Source organism: Mytilus trossulus, chromosome 10 (assembly GCF_036588685.1).
Source record: "Mytilus trossulus isolate FHL-02 chromosome 10, PNRI_Mtr1.1.1.hap1, whole genome shotgun sequence".
NCBI lineage: Eukaryota > Metazoa > Mollusca > Bivalvia > Mytilida > Mytilidae > Mytilus > Mytilus trossulus.
Window position 1 is genome coordinate 1,555,902 of NC_086382.1, and position 25,313 is coordinate 1,581,214.

Sequence of the window (25,313 nt, forward strand, 5' to 3'; positions counted from 1 at the left end):
ATACCGGATCTACAACATCTATGATAGTATTCCATAACTGTGTTTCCGAACGCAGGTCTGTCTCTATGGCTGCACATAGTACTTCTTGTAGTGAATCTATTGATATTATGCCACTCTGATGCCTATCTACTGTCTGGAATAAATCCTAAAAACGACAATAAGAAATATATTAAGATTAAACTGATGTCATATAAGTGGGAGGTTAGGCTTACTGCATAATCAGTCTTAAACCATCATTTTCATTGGAAAATGCCTAAACCAAATCATGAGTATGGCAGTTTTTTTTTCTATTCCTTCCATTGGTTTGGTGGGCTTATCATTTAATTATATCAGTTGTATGGACGAATGTACATGTATTCAGAATCTATCTCGGAATTTGGTATTGTTGCTAAATTTGATCTACTTATGATTAAATTGAATAAGTGTCCAACAAAGGTCTATCCAATTTGATCAAACAATTTTATCATTAAGTGTGTCAAACCCAGCGTGTTTTGTTTTCTCAGCTTAAATTTAAAATAAAAACACACATTTCAAATACATGAAGTTTATGTTAACATATTGCGGGTGTACATACCAACGTAATACAGGAAAAGCTTTACAAAAAAGTTTTGCTTAACATGTCTAGGCATCAACTTGTAAAACGGTTCCACTGTGAAATAATGTAAATTATGTTGGAAACCAAATTGGGCCCTTGCCAGACTTACCACTCTTATTGAACACAGATACTTACTATAAAGCTAACTATATTATGATGAAGTTCGGAAAAATCAAGACTAGTGAATGCCTCCTTTGCAGCATCTCTGCAAAAAAGACAAAAGTAAGATCATTCAATTATTCTTTAGCATTAAATTGGTCAATTGACTGAACATGCAACAGTAAATTTAAACTTTATCATTACCATTACGTTATGGGCAATGAATAGGATTTTTCATTTAAGTTGCAAAAATGTTTTCGTAAAATATTTAACATGATTTAATTAATACGTGCATCAACATGTCATGGGCAATAAACCTATCAATACAGGTACATGTACTATGATTGGTAACTTATTCATATTCGAGTATTTGGGTTATGAGTGTATGTGCGTATAAGCAGCCTTGTAGTCTGCTGTACTAGTTAATTGAGATATAATATATACATCTGGGTTTTTTTTGTAATTTAAATGTCGATAAAATGTTCACCTATTCAAAATACTAAGATATTTACCTTTCCCCTCTTTCAGCAGACTTTGTCTTATAAATTTTTGGCACCACTTTTTTTACTGAATCTAAATACTCTTCTCATTAGTACTTTATTTGGACTTCCTACTGTTTTAAATCGAGCACTATTAGTGAGTCTTCTGTAGACATAACAAGTATCGCATTTGGAGTACCAACTTTTTAGACTTGTATCTTTGATGAGGTTTTTTAATCAACAATGGTACGAAATTAGCCTTCGGCATAACCAAATTAATTGATTGGAGAACCTTCAAAGTTTGAAATTATTACAAAACAAATCAAATTGATATCTTTGTTTCTGATATTGCGGGGAACTTTACTAGTTTTACAACACATGATTTGCTATATAAAAAATATCATTCAAAGATTTAAACTTTAACATGTTCTATACTTGTACTTACTTTTGATCATTGACCACCTTAGTTAGAGCTGACATTGTCATAAACTCTTCTATACCAAAGAATGTACTAGAACTTGTTATATCATACACCTACAAAAACAAAATACTATCCGGATTAAATTTGATAAAATAAATAATTTCTACAAAACAGTCATTTAAACAAAAATCATTTTCCCTTTTTTTGTTTTATTCTATCCCATGGAATGACTTGAAAGAAACGTCATCAAATCGATAACGCGAATATGAAAGCATTTGAGAAGGATATCAAACAAAAAGAATAATTATGAAGGCATTCTAAACTGCAGGGGCATATAATTCTAGGCTGCTTATTTGTCTATCATGTGTTTTTATTTTTTTTAATACAACATTAAAATTTGAGTCAAAGCATTGAACATGAATAAAGTGCCCCTTCATAATTGTTGATATTTTGTATTGATCTGCGTACCATTCTCCTGTCTTAGCCTTGTTTTGCAAGTTTGTATCTGACTTGCAGAAAACTGTTTAACATATTTCATGTGATGTCTTGTTGATATGAAATTTATATGGTAATTTGTCTTTACCTGTTTTAGAAATCTCTCCTGCGGACTTGATAATCTTGGAAGTTGAGTTTGTACTTGGTTATACATGAGATGCCTATAACATAGATGTTTATAACACAAATGTAATATGACGGGTTGTTTCAACATAACACGAACTGAAATCATTAACAACACGACACTATCATCTATATTCGCTTAAGAGACAAAAGGGAGAAAGTAATGAATTGAACAAATATAAAAAGAGAATATAGTATAACAAAACACTAACAAACAATAATACATACTTTCGTATTGTTGAATATCCTTTGGCAAAGCTTGCAAAATTAAAACAAATCCATAAAACGAAATAAATAAACAGAAGCGACAAGAACAATGGGTATGTATCATAGTTTTGAACAAAACAAATAATTCACGGCTTTCTTTGTCTTTAAGAAATAGATAAAATTAGACGACGTAATACTTGAAAATGTCTGTCATCTGAAAACGAAATATATATTATTACCATATTAAAACAAACTCTGCACGGATCCGTCATTGTACACTAAATTCTATATATGGACATGATGTATGTAAACATAATTGAACGAAAGAAGGCAAAAAACAAAGACAGGTTTAGTGAGTTTCATTAAAGAAAACAAAAGTTTAAAAAAACCATACTAAATGTGACTCGTTCTATGCAAGCTTGACGTTACTAAACAGGCTACAATAAAAACACATTTATGACAATACGTAAATGTCAGATGATATTTTTTTAAATTTTTTTTTCAAGAATGTAAAATACGAGTGATGTTTATATTGACTCCAGTAAAGCATTTATATACATACCCGTCTGAATCTGTATCCAGTTTTTTAAATGTTTCTTTTAATAGTTTTTGTTCGTCCTCTGGAAGCTTTCGTGATAGTTCTGATCCCTAAAACAGAACGTGTAAAGATAATAAAATAGACATTTAGTCATAGCTTGATAAGTTAACAAATATTTTGAAATAGGTTTGAAGAAGAAAACATGTGACATGTTATATCGTAAACCGATCAAAAGTTACAAACTTTTCATTTCAATGAAACGGAAAATAAAATTTTTCCAGAATTCATTTAACCTGTCTTTGATATAAAAGATAGTAATTTATTGAACAGTGATATTAGGTGAAATTAGCCTCACTATAATTGGAATTTACGTAAGATTCTAAAATATAAGATACATTCAATGTATCATTGTTGTTGGTAGTCAAAACTATTCTAAACAAAGTAAATTGTAAAGCCACACATATCGTATCATAGCCTTATGTATTTTTTTAAAAGGAAATTAACCTATTAAAAACAAGATTCGATCATTGGTTAATCATGTTGCCTCAACTTAATTTGAATTGTTGATAAACTGCATTTAATACCATTATTAATCAACTCACAACTAGTCGATATTAAGGAAGGGGACAAAATCATTTGATAAAAACCATTACAGTATTTGGCATGACACGGGTTATGTTCTTCTCATATATGTTATGATGGTATGATACTAAACCCCTCACGGGAAGGGAAGGATTGTGACTGATATTCATATGATGAAGACATAATCTTTCAAAAAGTTTAATTGAAGTCTGGAGCTGGCATGTCAGATAACTGCCAGTAGTCTGATGTTATTTATGTATTATTGTCATTTGTTTTTTTCTTTAGTTACATCTTCTGAAATCAGACTCGGACTTTTCTTGAACTGAATTTTAATGTGCGTATTGTTATGCGTTTACTTTTCTGCATTGGCTAGAGGTATAGGGTGAGTGTTGAGATCTCATAAACATGTTTAACCTCGCCGCAATTTTGCGCCTGTCAAGTCAGGAGCCTCTGGCCTTTGTTAGTCTTGTATTATTTTTAATTTTAGTTTCTTGTGTACAATTTGGAGTTTAATATGGCGTTCATTATCACTGAATAATATATATATTTGTTTACGTGCCAGCTAAAGGACGCCTCCGGGTGCGGGAATTTCTTGCTGCATTTATTTTATTGTATATTTATTGTATATTATTACAAAAAACAGTTAATTTTATCATGTGGTTCTGAGATCACCCCCAGTTTTGGTGAGGTTCGTGTTGCTTAGTTTTAAGTTATCTATGTTCAGTCTTCTATTCTATTATTTGTCTGTCTGTCTTTTTATTTTTAGCCATGGCGTTAACGTTGTCACTTTATTTTCGATCTATGAGTTCGACTGTCCCTCTGGTATCTTTCGCTCCTCTTTTTTCAGTTGTTTTCAAAAAGGGTACTGATTTGTACATCATTGCAAGACTGTTGCTAACATCAAAATATTAACCAGAACGTGATACATGTAGGCATTTTTTCTACTTTTCATTCACATAATGAGTTAATTTCTAATAGGACAAAGAACGTTCAAACATTATTTTGATATCTGAAACATTTAGTTATTGTGATAATATAAAGAATGGTACTTGATAATATTTTCTGATGATTTAATTCAGAAATGGACATATCATAACTTTATCTAAAGGACAGAAAATCACATAAAACATTGAACAATTGCTTTCTCTTTTTTTTCTAAACTTCGAAAATACTAAGGTTTAGTTCGTTCATACTTCAAAGGACGAGCCATAACATTTATAAATTACCTTTAATGGATTAGGGGTAGCAGGTTTAAATGGTGTTTCAGATTTATTAAGTAAAGATGCTGGTCTGTCTCTGGCTGTTTCTAAGGCTTCAATCTCGTCATCGGCACTGTAAAAAAACCAGTTTGACATTTAATATTGTGTAAATCAACATTATAAGGTCAAATAGGTTATAAATTTAGAAATTTTTGCGATGTTTTTATTATAGCTAAAAATACGACAGGATTATAATCGTAATAATTTAAACTTGCATTTTTAATTAAACAGGATGTTTTTCAATACCGCAAAAATTAAAATTGCAGTTTAGTCTAAAATGACAATAAATGTACGCACAAATTTCTGAATTTCCAGTATCAGAACGAGTATGATTTTAATAGTGTTTGAACTCATTTCCTATCCAGTCTTTAAATATTTCTTACATTCCAATGTCCTTTGCTCTGTGTTTATCGTTATAAGGTTAATTAGGACAACAAACATATTGGTAACTTACACTTAATTGCTTGATTAAAAATATAAATATAGGCCACTCATAAATACAACTGAAGTCAAACTACAGGTACATATTGATTGTTTCTTTGCTTATACCAATGGAAGGAAGTAAATATATGATTAAACATAGGGTTTAAACATATGTTCAGGTGTGACTATAATACAATAACTTTTTAACCAAGACTTTTACTGTCTGTGTGGTTTTCCCTCATTTAAACGACGCAATATCTAGGATCGTGAATATTTTTGTCAATTGCATTACATAGCGTTAAGGAATTAGACATTAACAAAGCTGAAACGATTGTTTGGCATACACACAGGAGTGACTAAGTTTACCATAACTTCCAATGTATATTTTATTTCTGGTTTGCAAAACACATTCCTTAGCTCAACGAGGTATGAAAAATTAGAAAAGGCCAATGACTCCAGACACAAGCACGTACACATACCATTAAAGATCGTACATTGAGATTATTAATGTATTTAAGTCAAAAAGTCAGTAGGCCCTAATGAAGAATGTACAAGGTAAATCTTTTACCTACACATAAGCCGTAAATAAGCAAAAGACATATTGATTGATGCATCGTACGTATTCATCAACAGACAGATTATCATACAATAAGTTCTAAGTGAAATTTACTGAAACAATCAAAAAGCTACTATGAACACAAATCAAATATGAAAACAAAATCTACGTTTCTTCTTTTCTTAATGTTTGTTTATCATGTTAATATAAAACATGTATCATTAAATAATTTTTATAAGATTATAACCATAATACGTTACTGTGGAATCATTAATATTCGTAGGGATACCAATTTTCGTCGATTGCGTTGTTACAGGGAAACCACGAACTTAAATATTCAGCGAATTGCATGTTTTCCAAAGAAATGAATGCAGACTTTTACAAAACCACGAAAGTAAGTATCCACAAATATGCCAGTTTTCTCAAACCACGAAAATTGGTACTCACGAAAATAAATGAATGCACAGTATAACTTTATTTATTACGTACAGATCAGCTTTGAGATCTATTTCTGAAGGGTAGGGATCCTTCATTGGTTCTAAAGGTCCAGGTGTCTCCTCTGTAACATCGTGTGGTAACCGTGGCGTTTGGCTTGCCGAGGGAATGTCTACTCGTTTTACGTTTTCACTCTTTGGAGTTACCCTAAACCAGATGAATAGTTGTCTTCAATGCCATGACTTTATTCTTCAGAAAGTTAATTTTGTTTTTGTGTGAAATTATTTTCAGTTACATCATAGCTATTAAACACGCCTTCCTGTTCACAAAACTATCTGACATCTTGTGGATGCGATATGAGACAAAAATGAAACGTTTTCAAATAAAATTTGCAATTTAAATCAATAAATATTTTTTTAAAGTGTATTGCTCCCTTTATACAGCCGATTGTTAAGACTTTATTTTTACTTGGTCGTCGAATTTCTTAAGCATTTTCCCATTAACCAATCACAATAACGTCAGCGATGCATTAACCAATCACAATAAAGATAGAGATCTTTTAACAAATCAAAATAACGTCAGCGATGCATTAACCAATTACAAAAAAGATAGAGATCTTTTAACAAAACAAAATAACGTCAGCGATGCATTAACCAATTACAATAAAGATAGAGATCTTTTAACAAAACAAAATAACGTCAGCGATGCAATAACCAATTACAATAAAGATAGAGATCTTTTAACAAAACAAAATAACGTCAGCGATGCAATAACCAATTACAATAAAGATAGAGATCTTTTAACAAATCAAAATAACGTCAGCGATGCATTAACCAATTACAATAAAGATAGAGATCTTTTAACAAAACAAAATAACGTCAGCGATGCATTAACCAATCACAATATGGTACAATCCGAAAAATAAATCCTTTTAAAACTACTTACTTCAGTCCTTTTTGTGCATTACTGTCTGGGAAACCTGTGTAGTATTTATCTTTCTGATGTATATTTGTTCTTGACCGTCGGAGGTAGGCGGGTGTCATGCCTAAATCAATTATAATTAGAAAAAAATATTTTTTATTATAAAAATTTCTATTTGTGTCAGGGAAAAAGATAATTGCCCTTCACTTGATATTGAAATAAGTCGAAAGTGAAAATTAACTTTACTGTAAGTAATCAGATGGAAATGCCATAGACTGCGACATAATGAAAGGATATAATATTGAATATCCATGCTTCGTTTGGACAATCACATCAATTGTATGAACAATTTTGTTTTTTTTCTGCGTAAAAATGTAATCTTATTCCAATTGTGTGTAAACAACGTAAAATAATTGTGCACCAAAGATATTGTCGTTGATTTTCCTAGACGAGATGTGGTCGAAAACGCAACGTGATTGAGTAACATGATATTGAAGGACAGGCAATACAATACAACCAATTTCTTAAAAAAAATGTAACCTCTACGAAATATATTAGTCACTTACATATGTATAACCCGTTATTTTTTAATAATTGCCTGTGCTAACACATTTTATACTCAGATTCGTATCCATTTAATTCAAGCACCCTCTAAGTAAAATACAAAAACAATGTGCATTTCAATAAAAAAATATATATATAAATTTTAATCTTAAGCATTCAGTTAATTGATTGCTGCTATCTGCATTACACATATATATATACTAGTATAAAATGCAAAGAAAAAGACTAGACTAATTCGACCATGCTATTAGTACGAGTAATTAAGAAAATAGAACCACAATACTTTCAGAAGTCAATAAATAATGCAATGAAATGAATGCATGCAAACAAATATCATAAATGGTTATTAACTTTCATAATTGTTAATGTATACTTACACAAAATGCCAAATCGATCGTTATTCTTCATCTGTATTTACTCTACTCATTTAGTTATCTATTCCTGGTATTTATCTTTTGGTCATTTTTATACCTCGTTTTAATGTCACATTCATTTATTCGAGTCGTATTGAGTTTGAAAATGGCTTAATATAAAATATACACGTTAACTTGATTGGCATTACCGTATTATTTTAATATTACCACGAAGTTTAAACCTGTAGAAAGTGTTGGGAAGAAATCTTAAAGGTATATGCTTGAATGCATTCAAGTGTTAATAAGCTGCAATTGTGTAATAAGCAGAATTAAGGTCATGCTTATTAACAAAAAGAAAAGATTTACCTGTTTAAATCAGAACTATAATTTTATTCATATAAACACTACAACACACAACTGTGTTCACAAACAATGTTGTCAATTTAACGAAGACACACACGTGAACATTAAATGTTGATACACACAATTAACTAAAATACCCTTTTGTATACATGTAATATCCTTAAAGGCATACACGATTTTATAATATATTCCACAATGCAATGCAGAATTTATTTGTCACTTCATATATATCCACATATCTCTCTTTCTTTCTCATTCCTTCGACATCGTCTTTCAAATTGTTCTATTACTACGTATTGTCCATCAATCATTCTTATTTTTTGTCCTGTTGACCTTTTTTTGTTCTAGAGTCTTCAATAACATTACTAAAACAGGGATCTTTGAATCGATATTTCTTTCACAGTAATTCAATATCATATTGTTGACACAAGGAAATGCTACCACGAGGACTATTCTACTTCTTTCTTGTGGTTTACTTGTAAAGGTAAAGCATACATGTATAAATCTTGTATGGCTGTTTACACAGTTTTTACTAATAGATCTCGAATATTGTCATGTTTACTTTTTATCTCTGTTTGGGTTGCTCTTATAATTTTGTCAAAAACGGAAATTTTATCCACTTTCATACAATTAAGAGGTTTGTCTAGCTATAAACCCATGTTTTATCAACCTTTTCCCAATTTTTCCTCGGAAAATAACAGTATCAGGTCAGGAACATGTTATGTATGTCGATAACGTTTGATTTTAAAGTTTTTATGATCTTAATTTACCTTTGAAATTTTTAAATAACGGAATATTCAACAAAAAGTGATTTACAATAAAAATCAAATAAAGGCTTTAAAAGTGATGACAACCGAGAATCATAAGAAGAATGATTCATCAAAATACAAAATAACTTTATGCATGTCTCGTTATAAAACTGTACTCGAAATGATCAATCTTAACATAATTTTGAACAAACAAAAATTTAAAATTGTATACTCTATACATAGCACCAGGAAAATATACAAGTAAAAATAAAAATAAAAAAGTGAAATAGGATTATTTTCTTGCAGAAATTTGTAAAAAAAAAATATATAACGTTTACCCTTTCCCAAAAATAATTGATTATCAGAATAATCTGCACGCTCTGAATAAAAATCACATCAAAATCATGCTGTAAACAACACTGATGTACCAAAAATTGCACCAAACAGTATTAACCATATATGTACATTATACAAATAAATGCAAGCAAATTTCAAACGTGCTGAAAACTGCATTTTTCAGCGCTATTATTGATAACTTATAAGCACTTGTAATGGAACTGATAAGGCAGTGATTTAAGCAAAAATAATTAAATTATCTCTGTGCAAAGCAAGTGACAGTAACTTATAAATCTAATATAATGTTTATGTGAGGTAGAAAGACAGGCCAACATTAAGAAAAATTGTTCTTTTTTTATTCATTTTAAATATACTAGTACACTGAAACGTATGTACAGTTTTCAGTTAAATACGTGAACAAATGCTAACTTTGTAACCAACTTACGTTTTGAGAATTGAGATTTTGCTCGTTTTTAGCACTTAAATATAGAGATAAATATGCAGCTTCAAATAGCATATAAGTATTTAATAAACATCAAACAGAGACTTCTGTCAACTCGAAATTTTCTTCAAAATTAATTCATCGTATTACCTTACCAATGTAATGTTAAAGAGCTTGATATTCGATTATCGGAAGGCCGAATGCGTAGTAGGTAGACAATACACTTAGATACTTGTCATAGTAATGTGTATCAAAAATATACATTGATATTTCTCCCACTATCAGTTTCAGAGTCTATATCGTTTTCAAAAGAGAACTATGATAGAGAAATGCAAAGCGTTCACGTTTACAACTGTAAACCTGAAATAAGGTGTTCTGCGTGTAAAGCATTACAAATTTCAAACGAAAGCTAGACAAGAATATGTAATATGACTATAATTTGGATGGGCAGCTTTATATGGATTTGTTTGTTAAAAAAAGTTTCTACAAAAAACACAGTAGAAGGCTGTTGCATTTCTTGAATTCACAATGACTTTACATAACACTAAAGTTGTTTGTATATCAAAAGAAAAGAACTTAATATACTGTTTGTAAATTAGATGGAAAAGCGCTTCCGTCATATAATACTGTTTGTAAATTAGATGGAAAAGCCCTTCCGTCATATGATACTGTTCGTAAATTAGATGGAAAGCACTTCCGTCAAATAATGCTGCACACAATGCTGATTAGTTTCACAGTACTGGAAAGTGTGGAACAAATGTACCTGACCGGATTACTGATCGTGGTGTCCATGGTCCTTCTTCCGAAAATCTTTCAACTCTTCCTGGGTTAAACTGTTGCACTTTTGAGAATAGTGGCGATTTCCCATCAACTACATTCAAAATATACGACTTAATATCTATCTCCTTTCTTCTGATAAACTAAAGCTAAATGAATGTTTAGTTCAATCTACTTGTAGGTAAGCATACAGCAGGTGTTATATTGAGCTAAACAAATATGCGACACTCCACATCAAAAACAAGAAAGTAAAAAATCTCGTGCGTTGAAGTCATCATTGTTTTAATGTGCGCATGCGTTATATACATACACGACATTGTTCTCTTGTTCGACAAATGACCGATTTTATTTAGATCTACAACTGTAACAGAAATTTTAATATCGTGACTCCGTTTAAAAAAATCAACAAATAATAGTATAAAATACAAGATTGTGATAAAACTCGAGGAAGAAGATATCAAACTGTTAAACCAAGTATATCTACTTCAAACAAAAAGTTTTGCAATTTGGTGCGTAATATCAACCTGACACTAATACGTTACATCTATATTTTCGAAATCGTTCGAAAGGTGAAAGGAACGTATAATTTAAAATTAATAGATTCAGATATAAAGAATCATACAAACGATTCTTAATTTTAGATATTTGATTCATTTCAAAAAATTAACAGTCTAAGTCTACCCTTATTATATTCCAATGATGACTCATTTCGACGTGAACAATACAGAAAAAGCTTATACACATATATTGCAACAAACTTTTCCCAATAGTTTAGCACAATTCTGTTGAATCTATGCCATTGTTATTCATAAAAAAAAAGTCTTTACAAATGTCATGACATCCATAACTTATAAAAGTATGGTATCTATGTCATTAGTAAAAGACATTTCTTGGTTATATTCAGTATTTTGTACTTTAGGAATGTGTTGCTGCAAGTTTTTAAAGCAAAATAAGGCTTAAAAGCAGACTTCAAACAGTGAAAACATTCAAACAATATACAAAGACAACATGATACATAAAAAATATATTTATTGCCATCACCAAAGTTATACATATGGCGTTAGCATCAACCAAACAGCATGATCAATCATTTCTTTTCTTAAAGTTAAAAAGGTCAAAGTTTATGAACGACTTGATAAGATCAAACCTGTTGGTATGCTTATTCTAGCTTTAATTTGATCAACTGTGCGCTTTTCTTTGGACAGTAAAACTGGAGACGATGAACCAAGGCCTGAATGAGGAAAGAAAAAGCACCTGGTGAGTTGTAAAATTTTTCCAAACAAAATGAAAAATATTTCATGATTTAATGTTGAATTTTAGCAATATGATTTCTAAGTTTCTTTTATCATACATTCATTATATTATTTCACAAATAAAATCAACACGATTGTTTTAGTTCTTTGAAATGTCATGCCTGTGATTTGGTGAGCTATATCGCACACAACGTTTGGTTTCAGAACGAATGCATATATCAACGAAATTTTAACATTAAGGCATTGTCAATGCCGCTAACCAGGTCTAATTAGTTTCTGTATTCTCAATTGCTGTTTATCTGATTAAAAGGATATCAAATAGAAAAGTTAGATACTATATGGTCAGAATCTGGATTTCCGTTTTTGATGTCAGCAGTGCTGTCTCTCTTTTGGCATTTCTTCTAAGGGGCGAGAGAGAAATATTTAAATAAACTCATCGTAGATACAAGGGCTCAATTTTGTATATACGCCAGACACGCGTTTCGTCTACAAAAGACTCATCAAATCCCAAAAAAGTTAAAAATGACAAACAAAGTACGAAGTTGAAGAGCACTGAGCACCAAAATTCCTAAAAGTTTTGCCAAATATAGCTAAGGTAATCTATGCTTGAGGTAGAACAGCCTTTGTATTTCAAAAATTCAAAATTGTGTAAACAGTTAATTTATAAATATAATCATATCAATGATAATTCATGTCAGTACAAAAGTGCTGACTACTGCGCTGGTGATACCCTCGGGGAAATAAATCTCCACCAGCAATGGCATTTAAGTTATTTTTATTTTTTCTAAATAGATATTCAATTTAAAATTTTAAAAAATCTATCTGTTTTATATGATTTTCGTCTTGATATGAGTTGGACCTTACTTTGTAAAAAATAATTCCATCAAGTGTCTTATTAGAAAACATATAAGATATTTAAGATTGTAAATGCACCCCGGTCTTATAACAACGATTTATTGTAGACCTTATCATTAACATAATTTCTACATTTTTTCCCCCATTTCGATCTGAATCCAAACAATATTAGGCTAACAACACAGTTTTGTTAAATTTCACTCTCAGCCTCAAACATTAGTGCTCGTATGTTACATGATTGCATTCAGTTATTACTCGATTAATTCAACTTGACTGGATGTAGATGATTATGATACACAATCGTGGGATTGTCAATAAAAACAAGAAAAATAATGATGCTTGCAAATGCTGCTTCACCCTTACGAGTATCTACCCAGTTATTGCGATTCATTTTAGGGCATTTCCAGGAGATAATCTTTGGATAAGTAGTTTGTTTTAAATGATATGTTTGAACAGCGGTATTCTTCTGCTGACTGTATTCATCAATGCTTATATGATCATTCCAGGACCAGGTTATGGTTACCCTTCCGGAGCATTTGAGATCTTCCACAGTTTTTTTATTTAACTCGTGTTGCTCAGTCACATTCTTTTTATGTTTATTATCCTCGATTTAAAATCAGCCTCATCCAATCAAGTCAAATTCTAATAAGTTATGATGAAACATTTGCGTTTAACGTTGTTGTGTTTACTTAATATGTAAATTGATAATTTTATTTTGGTATGATGTCTTCTTTGAAATAATAATACATTAAAGCTAAATATAACATGTATAAGCTGTCATTTTTAATTCAATCAAATAAAACGAATCACTTTAGAACAAGTCTAATGTTCCTTTATTGATTTAAGCCACATACCCATTACAGAGTATTTCTGGTTTAAGTTTGAATACGAATAATTTAGATAAAGTCATTGTTTTACTGAACATAAAATTCTCCTTTTAGAATATGTCTTGGAGTTCGGTATTGTTTTAATACTTTTATACAATGTTTTATAAAACTGACAAACGACGTCAAGTGTGCGCCAATGTCAGACTTGAAAAACTCAATCAAATTACAAACATAACCCAGACGTTCTCTATATTTACATATAATTTGTTACTTACCATAGATTATCTGTTCTTCAATTTTGAACATCATTTACACGAATGCTATATCATTCTCAAAAGTCACGTGATAATAACGGTCGTACATTGAAAATATAACACTTCTTCGATTCGTTTCAATCACATGTAACTGTTAAGCCTTCGATATATAAATGAATGACGACCGTTTAAGATGTAACGAAATAATATTTAAAAGTAAATAATATACATAATATATATAACCTGATTTGGCATGGCTGCTACGACAACATAATGCATGGAGGTTCAATTTCAAAGAAAAAAAAGTTTTACATTAACTCTTTTTTATCATCTTTGTCAATATATAACCTTCGATTGACAACATTTAAGCTAGAGTTACTTCCCTTACTTCACCATGTTCGAGGTATATGTAAACTAATTTCTTCATAAACCTTTTGACTCACCTATAGACGTTAGATTTTTTTTTTGAAAATTTAGATTTCATAACGCCATGTTTAATTTTTCACTACGATATAGTTATCACGTGACACGATATCGATGAGTATTGTTTCTTCCATTGAAAATTCCTTAATTACGTTGCCATTGAAGTCATGCCCAATCAGATCGGATTCATTTAGTTATAAAATACATAATTGATGTTTGAACGAAGATGATAAGCAGCATCTCAACTCAATTTGTTATTGCTTGCATTCATTTCACATGCTATGTTTGGTCTATTTTTAGAAAAGGAAGAAAGTGTTAAAATGCTTAAGCAGAGAAAAACAGTGTTATTAGATACAACCACACCACTCAAATGATTTGATTCAACTGTAAGTACCTATAGTCGAAGATCTATTACTAATTCGTGGCAATTGGCTCTCATTGGCCCGTTTGTTTCCGATGTTTGTTCTAGATTTTAAGAAACCAATATCTGTATCAATTGTGTGTTTTGGAAGACGTTGAAGAGATGCAGGTGCTGAACTAAATACTGAAATGAAGAAGATTCACTACATATAAACATGAAATCATCTATTGAGAATGTGTAGTAAGGACGTCCGGAAGGCAAACGGAACTACATCATTTATTTTTATAATATAGAGTAAGGAAATTTGATTAAGAACACCTTCACTAGACAATTATCAAATAAGCCACAAAATGACTAACGCGTCTGTATACTACATGGTCTAAACAGGGGAATATTGGGATCAGGACAGAATAAACGACAGAACAGAAAAAGAGGGGGAAAAGAGTAGAGGGTAATTTTGTGTTAAAATACAAAGAATGGCGAACAGTTGGCAAGTATAGAAAAAAATGATCTAAAAGAATAAGAATAAATTAATTATTTACCACTCTTCAGACCCTCATAGTTCGGACATACGTCAAAGTAAGAAAAAAGCCAAATTTTCAAAGATACACCAAAAGGTCAGAAAATCATATTGTACTTTAATTGCTGAAAATATTCCCTTGATATCGTTCACAGAAGTCACGAAATGGTTATTTCCGCGATTTATTATCTTGAACTCGTTAAAATTTTATATAAAAAAATGCAAATGACTTACAAAGCAACACGACGGCATAAGACAAACTTAACTTCAACGTTTTTATAGTTAAATCATTTAGAAAAAGATAAAATATTTAAACACAAAAACGTTTTGAAATCTTTCTTTAAAATAAGACAAGGTAATTCAAGTGTGCTTCAAAACTTGATTTGTCACAAATATACAGTGAAAGAATTGTCTTACTTCATTTTTTTTTTTGCGTTCAAGAGTTCCGTAACACACATGTAATTAATCATGTTTCGGACTATGGCGGATGCATACGCAGGAGGGAAAAGGGCGGTAATTGATCCCACTTGGAAAGGAATGAAGCTATTTCGGCGTTCCTCCATATATCATTCAACACTGTACATAGTTTGTAAATATTCGTATTTTACGTCAACTGTTTTATAAAAGAGACATCATTCTCTAACTGATTGTATACTTTCGTCGCCATTGCTTGAAGATACTGTTATATTATTAAAAGAGCACTAGCATAGATTTCTAATAGAAATTAAGTTCGAGTATTTTTGGCATCAAATGAGATAACAAAAAGCACAAAGATCTATGTTATTTTCTATCTAGCTTAAGTTTTTTTAATTTTTCAAGTAAATCAAAACCTCGGTTTTTTGTCCAGGTTTTTCACAGTTTTCATTTTGTTATAATATAAATTTAAAAAAAATCCTGGTTAAAGCTGTGATTTTAGACATCGAAGCTTGATCTTTTACTTACAGTCATCATCTTCGTAATCTAAAGTGGGTTGTTGTCTTGGCTTTAATGATGCATGTTGACTGAAAATATGAAAATATACTGTAAATAAACTCATCATAGATACCAGGACTAAATTTTGTATATACGCCAGACGCGCGTTTCGTCTACAAAAGACTCATCAGTGACGCTCGAATCCAAAAAAGTTAAAAAAAAAAAAAAAAAAAAAAAGCCAAATAAAATACGAAGTTGAAGAGCATTGAGGACCAAAATTCCTAAAAGTTTTGCCAAATCCAGCTAAGGTAATCTATGCCTGAGGTAGAAAAGCCTTAGTGTTTCAAAAATTCGAAATTTTGTAAACAAATAATTTATAAAAAGTTCAATGTTAACTTGGGAGTCTCGGGGCAAAGTGATCTAAGCATTTCATGTACTGTATCATTAACATGTCAACACTGAGGTTGTGAGTTTGAACACAACAAGTGACAGGGGAGTACGACTTGCGTCTTAATTGACTACGATTGCCAGTTTTCCTGTCAAAGGTCGATGGTTTACTTCGGATTCCACCACAAATAAAAAATGTCCGATACTATAGTCAAAAATGCTGAAGTGTGAAGTTAAAAAGAACAACAATTAATCAATAAATCGATGTTCACATAGTTCAGAAAAAAAATAGAAATGAATATTTATACTGGTAAATCATCATGTATGTCGACCACTTTGATGGTGTTTCTAGTAGCAATCTTCTGCGAGTAAAATCTTTTCGATATTAGCGTGTAAGTAAATCATGTCGATATTATAATGTAAGTAAATAATGTCGATATTATCGTGTAAGTAAATAATGTCGATATTAGCTTGTAGGTGAATTTTGTCGATATTAACGTGTAAGTAAATCCTGTCGATATTTACGTGTACGTAAATCCTGTCAATATTATCGTGTAAGTAGATCACGTCGAGGTTAGCTTGTAGGTGAATCCTGTCCATATTAGCGTGTAAGTAAATCCTGTCGATATTATCGTGTAAGTTGATCATGTCGATATCATCGTGTAAGTAAATCCTGTAGATATTATCGTGTAAGTAGATCATGTCGATATAAGCTCGTATGTTAATCCTGTCCATATTGACGTGTAAGTGAATCCTATCGATATTAACGTGCAAGTAAATCCTGTCGATTTAAGCTCGAAAGTTGACCATGTCGATATTTGCTTGTATGTGGATCATGTCGATATTAGCTCGTAGGTAAATCCTGTCGATATTAATGTGTAAGCAGACCCTGTCCATATAAGCATGTAAGACGGCAATATTTCATATCAGCGATGTTAAGTACTTTTCGCTAATTTTCATTTACCGCCAACTCCGATCATGTCAAATCAAAATCATGAAAATATGAATCTGCTGGTAGATCTTGGACAAGCCTATCGTAGAATCAATAGCAAGTTCATATCGGTTCGAAGTCAGAATAACTAAGATCGATATGCCATCGTTTTGAAATAATACTTTATGCACAAGCACGTTAGAAATGCGACTTAGCGTGTTGTTCACATCATCATAAGAGATGATCATCATCATCGGAAATTATATTCTGAATGTATTGATAATTGTTTTTATTTTAATATGCATGAACAAAATGTAACTGAACCTTCTTCGAACATCAAGTAAATGAAAAAAGTAAGCACATGGAAGTTATCACAAGTAAACGACAATCTAACTAGACGTGTAATGTACTGTACATGTATATAATGACAAATGCATGTGAAAGTATACTCACTCTGGTAACGTGAAACCTCTTCCGTGGAACAAGTCACGTGCATTCTGTGGCATTATTAATGATTTCAGCTTTTGTATTTCCCTTTGAATGTCGAATCTACAATAGAAATTAGAAAATCATATTGAAACTTATTTTGTATTATCATATTTCATCACGTGTAAGTCACTCACTTAACTTATTTTGTAAAGATTTTTTTTATTTCGCTAGAGAGGTGAGAAACTGAAACAAAGGAAGATTTAAAAACCCTAAATCGAAGATAAATGGACGATTGCAGGGCCAAGGCAGTCTCTTTGTCGTGTCAAAAGTCTATGAAGTTGTGTCGCACAAGGCAGTCGTTTTGTCTTGTCCAACGTCTGTCAATTTGTCCTATTTTAAGCATAAGGCAGTCGTTGTTTTTGTTTTGCATATTAATAATTAATATATGTATGCCATACCAATTGAAATTTATTAAATCACAACTTACACTCATAAGAGGGCCAAAGGCATGACAATTACATGTAATAACAACAATATATTTAAAGCGTCTCTAAAGTGCACATAGCCAATAACTCGTTTTTAAATCAATATGAAAATAAGGTGATTTGGAATCATGATGACTGCCCAGGCGCAGATCCAAACATTTTTAAAACGTGGTTCCAACACATACAAGCGATATTAAAAGGGGCAAAAAAGGTCTTCACCTTGAACAAGGAAAAAACATTTCTAATAGCACGCTTTATAAAGGGCTCCGACATGAAAAAAAATAAAATTTCTTCCCATTGTAGTAAGGAGACAGAAAGACATTTCAAAATGCCCCTGTATTTCATTAAAAAAAGAAGACGATATGGTAAAGTTGCCAATTTGGTATAACTTTTCCCAAAATCCTCATGACGTACAAGAAGATGATATAAGTCTTCATTCTTACAAACGTGCAGTAATTGAATTTGTGACGCATTAGCTCTACTGCAGAATTACACGCTTAATTAACTAATTAAAAATTTATATTCAAAGTATTTACGTGAATGGTAAAAAGATATAAATTGTGTCGACACATGGTATATCTACAGGATTAACCTTGTGACAAATTCTATCAATCCACTATCAAACGGGTTACAGAAGATCTATTGTTTGTAAATATATATAAAAGATCTTTTAACTAAATAGTTCATCTTTAAATCCCCTTCGATACCAAGTTGACCATTATGTGCATTAATTAAAATCATAAAGGTGGATAATTATACTACTGGAAAAATTACAAAAGAAAATCTAATCTTATAGACTACCGCGTGGAGGCTATTATTCTATATTTCTTCCATTTAAATTAGCATGCATTTAATCATAAATTGATAGCCTTTACATACACTTCTAGCCATTGATATGTATATTACGTATGGGGGTGCACTATATACCACCTTGAATATCCTTATAACATCAGCTTATTTGGTCACCTTTAGTTTTTTTCTATGAGCGTTGCATGATGGAAATAGTAAAACAAATACCTTGTTTTCACCAATTGCAATATCTTTAACGTAATTAAAACAATAATTGTTGTGTAATATTAACCCCTTTTATTTGTTAATACTTACTTAACATACCATTTGTAGATGTTACAAAAACAAATTTATAAATTTTTCTTTTTTAAATAACAGATTTTTATTTTTATTCATGTCTGATTTGGTCGTTGGACGCTATATTATAATATTGTCAGCTTTAAATTGAAATATGTAAATGTTTTCTGTTATTTATACGAATATTCAACGATTTCAGTGAAATCATTTTGGTAAATCTATAAAAACATTACATTTTACTCAAAAGAAAACAAGAGGCTCGCTCTCAAGAGCCTGAATCGCTTTCACCTTTAATTCTTTATTTACATCTTTCATCCATGATTATTTTTGCTTTTCAATATACATTAATGAGTGGCTAAAAAATGTCATTTAAATGGTCTTTGTATCTGTCATATTTTCTTCAAAAGCACAACAAATGCATTTTACCCTTATGTTCCATTTTAACAATAGATGGGGCTATGTTTCTTGACGAAACAGAAAATAAAAAAACAAATATTATTCTAATATCACTTGGATCATTCATATTAAGTTTTGATCGAATTGGTTCTTTCGTATTAGAGTTGAAGATCTTTGAAATATTATACACTGGACGGACAACGGACGTCAACAACGGATTTTCCTTTGGAAAATTGAGCAAAAAATGGGCTTCCTATTTGACGTTGAACCACTTACCGTTCTGTCAGGTCCACTCGTTTGCCTCCCATTAACAAATCGAGTTGTGCTCTATGAGGAAGAACCTCACGTCGTCTTTTTATGCCACGTAATTTTTCCATGTATTCTAATTCGGCCCTCAGTCTATCACGCTGGCTCAAGCTACAATAATGGAGGAAAATATTGTTAACATAAAAATAAGAAAATGTGGCATGGTTTCCAATGTAAAAACATTCCACAAGATACCAAATGACATAAATTAACGTTGTTTTTTCAAATAAAATTTCAATTATGTAGAAAATGGCCAGAAACAGTCACGGTTTCAATATATATTTATACTATATTTCTTCCGTTTATTTGAGGATATAAGTATCCAGGTTTTTTTTTCTCATGTAAATGCGTAATATATATATAATTATGTATTTACTAACTTATGAAAGAATTATATTTTACTTCACACACTAGATAATACTGAAGTTCTCTCAAATTGTTTTCGTTTCCATTGGTCTTCTTTAAAATATTTAACAAAAATTTAAATAGCTTTATTAAAAAAAAACAACACAAAAGGACAGAACTCCGAGGAAAATTCACAAAGGAAAGTCCCAAATCAAATGGCAAAATCAAAGGCTCTGACACATCAAACGAATGGATAACAACTGTCATATTCTTGATTTGGTACAGGCATTTTCTTATGTAGAAAATGGTGGATCGAACCTGGTTTTATAGCTAGCTAAACCTCTCACTTGTATGACAGTCGCATCAAATTGCATTACATTGTCAATGATGTGTGAACAAAACAAACAGGCACAATAAGTAAAAATGTCATAAATAGGGGTAACTATAACTTTGCCTTCTTTCAAAAAGTATCAAATGTAATCTTCGACCATTCATTATAACTGCGCAGCGAAACTGTCGAAGTGAGGATTTTTTCTGAAGATATGCCATTATAATGCACGTGTACAGACCCAGAGTTGACTAGTAAAACTAGTCTTATAAACGACAATTGCTATACTTACGAGTCCAATGTTTTTGATCCTGCCCACTGAAAGAAAAGAAATGAATAATGTGTTATGAATTAGATGATATATGATATCATACATGTAAGTGTGGTATAAAATTTAATTATAAGCATGCATTGATTGCTATGTTTCGTGTTAAAGTTGTGAATCTTTCTAAAATTATAAAATGTGATCAAAGTATGTATGGTCTATCACTGTTATGGATCAGGTTAATCTATGAGTATTTTTTTTTAATAGAAATAAAAATGAGGTAGACCTAGGTTAAGGGAAATAAGTCTTAAATCATCAATTCGTTTGTGTCAACCATTTTCATGAATATATTTTAAGCTTCAAGATTACATAGATTATTTCCAATCTGTTTTAGGTAAAATTAATGCTCAAAATATACATACATGAAACTTGACTTTTTCAAACGCATCACTGATTTAAAGAGTTATCTCCCTGAACTAAACTCTACCCTATTGTGAAATACGTAAATATACACTTTCTGTGCCTATTTACCAGAGGGCTTGACATATGCCTTGATTTGAAGAGTTTAAAATTTGACTGAAAACACATTAAACTATTAAATATAAGTTGTTGATAAAAATCTGCATCAAAAGGTAAATGTTCGAATGAATTTTACGACGGTATGCCGTTGCTAATTCAAGACGGCTGCCAATGTGAATTATATTTTAACTGAATCTTTCAATAGCGCGATAATCTGAACCATAAACAGTAATGCCTAGACAATTCAATTTATTCACAAAACACAAAGTGTTGTGAAATATAAAAGTCGTTTACTTAAAACCACACTCTACTAGCATCTATACAAATGTGAGCATGTTCTACTATACCTTCAGAGCGCCATCTGTCTGCAATAATAGAAAAGTCAACTATGACAGAATGTAGTGTTAGAGGGGCGTATGTGTTAAGCGTCTAATGGATATAACAGGAAAGAAAAGGCAAGCTTTCTACAGATACATTTAGGAGGTTCTTGGTGGGTTTGGGAGAGGGGGTGGGGTAGGATTACATATTTTTTTTTGTATTCTATGATTTGTCATGTCATTTTTATATATTCCAACAATACTGTCATTAAGAACATTTGAATTATCTTGCAGATTTACTTGTTATTAAAGTTATTTTTGTTTTAACTGTTCGGGTGATATTTAGTGGGCAACACATAAAGAAAAGAACTAAAAAAATGACTATTTTGCATTTTGCAAAAAATTCATGCGATCTAGATTCATTGAGTAGGAAAAATGTATTCTCTTTTAAACTGCGTATGGCAATACCATAAAAGGTCATAAAATTATGAATTTTGCAATTAGGTTTAAGAATTTTTGAAGTCGTCAAGAAGGAAAGGTTGCGAAGTTATATATACAACTTTCACATAGCGTATGATGATACTTTTAAAAGTTGATAGTTTAATTTCAGATCATAATTACTTTTCGGTGGTATGTGTAGACTTTAAACAAAAAATAAGTAGCCCTTTTTTTCTTTTACTAATATTTAATTTACAATTTATCAAATGGAAGAGGCAACAATACACCAATTTATCTACCCTTAATCGAAGAATAAACATTCAATGGTATTTGTATACGTTGAGTAACAAGTAAAGAAACTACAAACATATATGACAGATTATAACAAGAGAGCATTCTAATACATGTGAGCTCTTAGACTAACATAGCAAACATGTATATATTGAAGCATTGAATAGATCCGTGTGAATATAATTTTAAATTGCTAGCTAAATGTCCGATGACAAAAATAGAATCAAGCTGGCAGACACTTTAAGACGCCACTTTTTTTCCAGCAGCCAATTTTGATGATACATATAAAGAAGAAGATTTGGTATGATTGCCAATGAGACAACTATCCACAAAAGACCAAAATGACACAAACATTAACAACTATAGGTCACCGTATGTCTAAAAACCCAAAAAACTATATCAGACGCAATCGTTCCAAAAATCTCAAAATCTAAGTTAAATGTTATTTTACAGCGGAATTCGACAATTTCAGGGATGCCGAATAGTTGATACGAATTCAGGATGACGTTTTTACAGAAAGATATGTTCCAGAATTACAATCATGATGAAATAATGAATAATTTCAATATTGTGAACAAATGCATTGTAAAATTTATTAATTCAGTCAAGTGCAAAGACATTTAGTGACGTGAATTTAGTTTTAACAATTTGTGAATTCATCTAAGCACTTATTCTACCCCTTTTACCCAGGTACTATTTTCAAGTTGGGAGCCAGTATCTCACAATTAAAAATTAATCTATCCGCGAGAAAATTGTACTCGAAAATGTTAAACTTAAATATTCGCTTTAATTTATGACTTATACAACAACAAAAAGAATGAAAGAGTAAAAGCAAAAAACATTTTGCTTACATCAACTTAATTTACATATATTGATGTTCTCAGGGCAAGATTTGACTCCATACTCTATAAAAAGTCAATGTTTTATTGAAAAATATTCATTTAATTAAAGTAACACAATTATATCAAAATTGTGTATGCCATTCACAGAAAAACACTTAGTCTAGAAATAGGTGTGTAAGTATCATAAAAGGAAACGTATGGCATATGGTATATAACGTTGATCGTAATAGCTGATCAGAAATCAGACTGGACATTTCAATGATTTTTTTAAACGCTGTGTAACACCATCAATTTTTATTCCTACTGAAATGAGATGCATCACAATACTATTTGCAACTCTATTTACTTACTTGATATCTATCTGTATGTAAAATAACTCCACGCTTTGCTCCTAGGGTATATTCATATCCAGCGAACGAATCTAAGTGACGTTTTGGTACTGTCACTTTTTTCAGTAAAGTCGAAGACCTAAATAACAGTAGAAATATATTAAAGTAAGCATTACCTTGTCCGTAGGTTGTGATTGTCTTATAGGAACCAGTTGCCGTCCTGTTACAACTAAAGATTTGTTCTCTTTTTGATAATAGGGGCACCAGTACGTGGGCTCCATTTATATCAAGTTCCACTTTCAAAATGCACAATATATGGTCATACGTTCATTAAATTCTATTGCATTTTTTTAAATCCCATTTACATTTTATTTGCTCAGATTTTGACTTTGTTTGCATTGGTGACATAAACCCATTTAACCATCTTTACACAATGTATAATAGATTTTGTATTATTCATAAATTATTCAGTGTTATTGAATTTTTATATTTTCTTTTAATCAAATAATTATAAAATTTAAAGAGACATCCTCAGTAATTTTTTTTCACTCTAATATATAAAGCCTGAAATATAATGCAAATCGAGAGACATGGATATACGACACCAAAAGAGGGGTCCATGGGATATTTGAAATGCTAACTTATATTGACGGAACGGTTTCAAGAACGTCTACTTCTGATCATATGAAGGTAAATAAAGTAGATTCAATCGTTTAAACTTTGATAAAAAAAAAAAAAAACTTTTATTCATATTACCATATATTTTAAAGTACTGGAATTTCTGAATTTCTAATACGGTATCAAACCTTTTGCGAGTTTTTTTTTTTTTTTTTTTTTTTTTTTTATAACTTTCTTATCCCCGATTCCAATATTTTTTTAAGATCATATTTATGCAACTGAATATTTTCCCCCCTTATTGCAAAAAAATGCAACAACAGATGCGATATTAGTCTACAAAAAACGCTCGATCCAAAAAAGTTAAACAGACAAAATAAAGTAGAAATTGAAGAGTATTGGGGACCCAAAATTACGAAAAACTTTGCTAAATAAAGCTTTATACATATAGAACGATAATATGTTCCTGAGGAAGAAAATTCTTAGTATTTAAAAAAAATCAAAGATGTCTAAACTGTTTATTTATATTTATGACAATGTTTAACCTTAAAGTTCGATAATTCATTAACTTATAATTCGGTAGTCACTTTAAGAGTCACGCAAAAATCACAAAAGAAAGCCATTAAAAAAAACATATGTTCAAATTGCATGCGTTTAACAATATTATAAACAAACGTCAAATATAATTCCAAGTAAAATTAAAAACTAAAATTAACATGCTGTTAACGAAATATTGTACATGCATCATAATATTAAAGTTTGTTTATCGTAATTGTTTCCTAAGTTTTTTTAAATTAACTTGCATTGGCTTTGATTTGGCAGTGTCTCTCAATAACTAGTTTTATTTCCTACATACAATGTAAATGCTACGAAATTGACCTA

General features: G+C 30.8%; 1 protein-coding gene across 14 annotated transcripts in view; it reads right to left on the bottom strand.

The window, feature by feature from the left end:
• LOC134686708 (uncharacterized) overlaps nt 1-25,313 on the bottom strand; it is a 44,024-nt gene that overhangs the window by 1,608 nt on the left and 17,103 nt on the right. For 6 of the 14 annotated variants that reach the window (XM_063546403.1, XM_063546400.1, XM_063546407.1 and 3 more), the window contains 17 exons: nt 23,838-23,955; nt 21,947-21,964; nt 21,108-21,133; nt 20,113-20,253; nt 17,894-17,989; nt 16,153-16,211; nt 14,724-14,873; nt 11,865-11,948; nt 11,028-11,078; nt 7,158-7,257; nt 6,267-6,419; nt 4,766-4,871; nt 2,982-3,067; nt 2,178-2,250; nt 1,619-1,707; nt 731-800; nt 5-145 (listed from right to left, as the gene is read on the bottom strand). In XM_063546403.1, coding sequence (XP_063402473.1) covers nt 5-145; nt 731-800; nt 1,619-1,707; nt 2,178-2,250; nt 2,982-3,067; nt 4,766-4,871; nt 6,267-6,419; nt 7,158-7,257; nt 11,028-11,078; nt 11,865-11,948; nt 14,724-14,873; nt 16,153-16,211; nt 17,894-17,989; nt 20,113-20,253; nt 21,108-21,133; nt 21,947-21,964; nt 23,838-23,955 — 1,561 coding nt within the window. Of the gene's footprint in view, nt 1-4; nt 146-730; nt 801-1,618; nt 1,708-2,177; nt 2,251-2,322; nt 2,471-2,981; nt 3,068-4,765; nt 4,872-6,266; nt 6,420-7,157; nt 7,258-10,703; nt 10,812-11,027; nt 11,079-11,864; nt 11,949-14,723; nt 14,874-16,152; nt 16,212-17,893; nt 17,990-20,112; nt 20,254-21,107; nt 21,134-21,946; nt 21,965-23,837; nt 23,956-25,313 lie in introns of those variants that run through there. The other 8 variants (XM_063546405.1, XM_063546413.1, XM_063546404.1 and 5 more) reach the window with 6 other exon arrangements.